Source organism: Nematolebias whitei, chromosome 17 (genome assembly GCF_014905685.2).
Source record: "Nematolebias whitei isolate Nwh7 chromosome 17, NemWhi1, whole genome shotgun sequence".
Taxonomy (NCBI): Eukaryota; Metazoa; Chordata; class Actinopteri; order Cyprinodontiformes; family Rivulidae; genus Nematolebias; species Nematolebias whitei.
The window spans coordinates 17,204,844-17,209,836 of NC_056514.1; the positions used below are offsets into that span (position 1 = coordinate 17,204,844).

General features: G+C 41.0%; 1 protein-coding gene across 1 annotated transcript in view; it reads left to right on the top strand.

Annotated features, from left to right (window-relative positions):
- The first annotated feature begins 2,369 nt into the window (after window positions 1-2,369).
- The window catches only part of LOC119424141, a 16,758-nt gene continuing 14,134 nt past the window's right edge, over window positions 2,370-4,993 (top strand). The window contains exons 1-3 of the mRNA XM_037691609.1: window positions 2,370-2,394; window positions 3,110-3,302; window positions 3,424-3,528. Coding sequence (XP_037547537.1) covers window positions 3,496-3,528 — 33 coding nt within the window. The 5' untranslated portion in view covers window positions 2,370-2,394; window positions 3,110-3,302; window positions 3,424-3,495. The remainder of the gene's footprint in view (window positions 2,395-3,109; window positions 3,303-3,423; window positions 3,529-4,993) is intronic.

The following is a 4,993-nucleotide window of genomic DNA, read 5'->3' on the forward strand; positions in this document are numbered from 1 at the left end:
GTGGTAATGTTAACCCCACCAAGAATATTTAAATACACTGAACCATGTGTTCAGCTTTAATGGCTGTACTCCTAAGATTTACAGAGGAAAAAATCGTGAGAATGAGTTTAGTATCTGACTGATACTCTGGCTCTGTGCACATGCGTCCTGAATCACTTCCGCTTTGACCGGATCTCGGCATTCCAGTTTCCGGTTTAATTCCTGTATCCTGTCATCCCAGAGGTAAACAACTAAAATGAGTGTTGCTGCGTCAAATAAACAAAAATATAACGTGCGTGGCAGCTTTAGATTTCAGCCGACGGTGTTTGGGTCTAAGGAGCACTGTTGTGTGCCGCTTTGCTCGTCTTCAGGTCGCTATAATAGCCGTTTGAGCTTTCACCGTTTCCCTAAGGAGACAAGCCTTTGTTTGTGCTGGCTGCAAAAAATCAGAAGAGAGGGATTTACGGTAACTCCTCACACCAAGGTATGTAGCCGACATTTCCTGGAGAATGAAGTAATTACTACAGAAAAGGGAAGACGAATTTTAGCAGCTGGGTCGGTTCCATCATTATTTGAGTGGAACAAATACAGCAGGAAGACACGAGCAGGTGTTTGGGAGCGCCGTTGTCGACCATCTAATCCAGAACCTGATTCGGCGGATCCAATTGAGGACAATGAACCACCCGTCATGGTACCTATGGTCGTGGACCATGACTACGGCGCCAGCAGAACCGTGTGTGTTGACCGGGAGCAATATCACAGCATGCTGAGAGAAATTGAGCAACTGAAAGAGCAGCTCCGATCCTGTAGTCTTCAAAAGCCGTTTGGACTGGAACGTTTTTCTACGTCACCAGAAGACATCAGATTTTACACCAGGTCAGAGTTGTAAAATCTAAATATTACGTTATGCCTCTGAAAAAAATTAATACGCTTTGAGTCATTGTATATTTTGTCACATTACAACCAAAAACAATTTCATTGTAATTTTCTTTGAGAGACCAACACAAGTACACACTTACTAGTGGAAATGAAATTATACATAATGTAACACATTATTATTATTATTATTATTATTATTATTATTATTATTATTATTAGTAGTAGTAGTAGTAGTAGTAGTAGTAGTACTAGTAGTACTGTATTAGCATTACAGCTCCTGTCAAACAGGTTACACTGAGTGGAGCGGTCGACCGTTCCAAGATGGCGGCTCTACAGCTCGTCAGCGCCAATACGTGATAGCGTCAATGCGGTATCTAGTGTTTATATGATGTCTATGGTTTGAGGCGAGTACACTGAGGTCCTACTCGTTTGAGGTGATGCTTTAAGGCCTACTTCATCTCAAGCGATTCTCCCAGTTGGTTTTAGATGAAAGATGAGGATTATCTTCAGCAGAACAAAGCTAAACTCTGCCTTTAGAGAAGAAGAATAAATCCCTCCGAGTTCATCAGCCGGAAGATCGTGGTACAGTAAACCAGACAGCTGGTATAAACAATGCCAGGATTAATAAAAGAGAAAACAACGAACTGTTAGCTTAGCATTTGCGTTTAGCATGGTGCTAAGAAAAACAATTGCTATTTCGACAAAGGAGCTGGACTTTGTATATTCTGCACTTAAAAGTACTTCTTAAACGATGACCTTTCCTTCCATAATACAGAAAGGTTAAATTATATCTGGACAAGGTTGTGTGCCACACAGTAGTGGTGACACTATCGTTTAAATTTAGGCCACATGGGTCATTTCCGGTTGCCTCTTGCTACTCACAGTTGTTAGCGGTAGCTGCAAGAGTTGTACCATGAAGAAGACTCAGAAGTTTAAATATCTCCGCTCTACTGGCACAACAGCTGAGTTTTGTTGTGTGCCGTTGTGTCCAGTGAATAGCAGGTATAATAGAGTGCTTAGTTTTTTCCATTTTCCTACTGATAAGGAGTTGAGGCGACAATGGATCGTGGCTATCTGCAGGAAAGACTTCGCCATTAAAGCTCACACTCGGGTTTGTAGCCGGCATTTCAAACCCGAGGATATTCAAGACCCAGCGTCAGAAACTGGAAGACGGCGGTTAAAAAAGGGAGCTGTACCAGCATTGTTCGAGTGGAATAATTTCTCCCTTCCACGACCGGGGGTTTGGGAGAGAAAGCAAAGACCACCGCTAGAGGACAGCGAGGAGGATAACACACCAGTCGCAGACCTCTCTAAGGAACATGATTATGCCTTGGCTCCAGACCCTGCAGTTGTGGAGAAGGAATCATTGCAAAGGTCCACTATAGCACCCGGACAGTTTACAGGATGCACGCGGCTCATTGAGTGTCTCCGCCATGTTGATTGTGGCGAATCAAAGATGCCTAGTTCATGTGCTGCGTGGAATTGTACCAACCAGTTTACAGCACAGTCCAGATCTAATGGCATTACCTTTCACAGGTAAGAATGAAAATATACTTGTGATAATTACTGTTGTAACTCACTTTAAGTTGCTTCTGAGCCAGTCATTACTGACTCGACTACAGCTGGTTCAGAATGCTGCTGCTCGCCTTTTAACTGGTACCAGAAAACGAGAGCACATCACCCCTGTTCTAGAATCTCTACACTGGCTCCCAGTTCGTTTCCAGATAAATTTTAAGGTTCTTTTATTTGTTTTCAAATGTCTTCATGGTGTCGCCCCACAGTATCTGTCCGACCTGCTCCAGCTGTGCGTTCCCTCACGCTCTCTGAGGTCAGCAGATCAGCTGCTGTTGGTCGTCCCAAAGTCCAACAGGAGGCTGAGAGCGTTCTCAGTTGCTGCCCCTAAACTGTGGGACGAGTTGCCTTTGACATCACTTCCTGTTTTTATATCTTCTCTGGAGAAACATTTATTCTCTTTGGCTTTTAACTCGGCTCGAAATGCTGGTTTTACTGTTTTTTAAGTTATTTGTTTTATTGTTTTGACTGTTTGCTGTTTTATGATTTTGGTTGATTTTATGGTTTGTATGCTAGTTGCTTGTATGTGTTGGTGTACAGCACTTTGGCCAATGGTGGTGTTTTTAAAGAGCTTTATAAATGAAGTTGTATTGTATTGTACTGTATTGTATTTGGCCATTATATTATTATAAAAGTAACTTGCTTTGAGTTGCTCAGCAGTCTTTGTTCATACATGCAGGTTTCCCAAAGATGAAGAGCTGAGAAAGCGATGGGAAGCAGCTGTCAGAAGGGTCGGGTTTTCTGCTAGTACTTCATCCGTGCTCTGCAGTGACCATTTTAGACCAGAAAACCTTGACAGGACGGGTCAGAGAGTCCGGGTCAGAGCTGGAACTGTTCCTTCAGTCTTCCGTTTCCCATCTCATCTCCACGGGGTAGGTGCATTCAATGCCACGCCATGCAGAAAATGTTTTTTCCCCTTTCTGAATGTGAAGGAATCGGAGACAAATTTTGTATTGCCCTGAGATGATTTCTATATTTTATCTTTGCCTTCAGCCTGCAGATCCCAGGAGATCACAGACCTCAAAGAAGTCACGGAAGATTCTGTCCCTGGACTGGTCCCAGCTGATGCAAGAGGACGAGCCCCTGCCATGGAAACATGTCAGTGTTGAATCTGCATCACACACCCACACAGATTTGTCTTGCTATCTTTACATGGACTTCGTATTAACTTCCATTCATTTTTCATTCATTTCTATATCCTAACCCTGACCCTTACCCTCAACCTAACCCATCCTCAATTGACACCTTAGTCCTAAACCTAACTCCTAATCCACCAATGATATTTGAACCTTACAGGGACCGGGCTTTGGTTCTCACAAAGTAACATAAACAAGCACACACACAGCATTGGTACATCTGAAGAGTACAGCTGGACAATAATTCAATATCAATATAATTCACGAAAAACTTTTATTCGATAACGATATGAGTTTTAAGCACATTTTCGATATTTCGATATGATTACAGCGTTTCACTGACACATTTCTTTTTCTGTTCAGAAACAAAAAAAGCTGCGACACAACTGCGTACGTGCGTGGTGACACAGATGTTACACAGAGCTAGAGTCCAGAAAGAGTCAGTGGTAGCAGGCTAGGCTAATCTCCAACACGCGTTAAGTTTTTGCTTCAAAATGAGTTCCCGTGACCGTCAGAATGTGACTGAACAAGCTTTCACAAGCGAAGAGAAAGAAGACGACATCACTGAGAAGAGAGGAAAGACTCATTCGGTGGTGTGGAAGTGGTTCGGCTTTCTAGGATCTGATAAACTGCAGGTTTCAGTCAGTGTGCTGCAAAATGTGACGGAGCGGTGGGAACACATCGAACTTGTTCCACTTGATAAAATCTGCTGAGAGTCAGAAGATGAAGCACAATAAAGTCTGAGCCAACGTGTCCCTGAAACACCCCAGCTGTAGCAAAAGAGAAACACATGCAGCAAACGTCTGATGCATGGGTTCTGTTATGGTGTTTCAAGTTAAAACTATTAATATATGTCGTTATTGATGAGAAGATGACATGGAAATCTCATGTCAATTACTTAAGAATAAAAATAGCAAAATAAAATACAAGAGTTTTTGAATGACAAAGCTTTATATATAGTGTATAATGTAGTGTTTGTTTCATGTTTAATCTATTGTATTGAAGTTTGGGGAAAATCATGCAACACAATTACAAACCTAATTTTAATTTGACAAAAAAGAGCTATAAGAATTATTAATAGGAAGTGCAATGGTCACCCACCAAATATATTATTGCATCATTCATTCTTTCAACCTTTCTCAGTTGAAATTATTAAAATTTCATGATTTGGTTGAATATAGTATTTGTATAAAGCTCATAAAAATATTACTCCCAAATATTAAATTAAAATTTGTTTAAAAAAAAGTCATTATAACTTTAAGGGAATGGAAATGTTAGTAAAACCTCCATTTAGAACTAGTGTGAAGGAGCTGCGTTGTAATTCAGGGAACAGGATTGTGGAATTGTCTTGATATCGCCATAAAAATTTCTAAAACAATTTATATGTTTAAAAAGATGATTAAGTTAAAGTTGTTAGGAAAGTATGA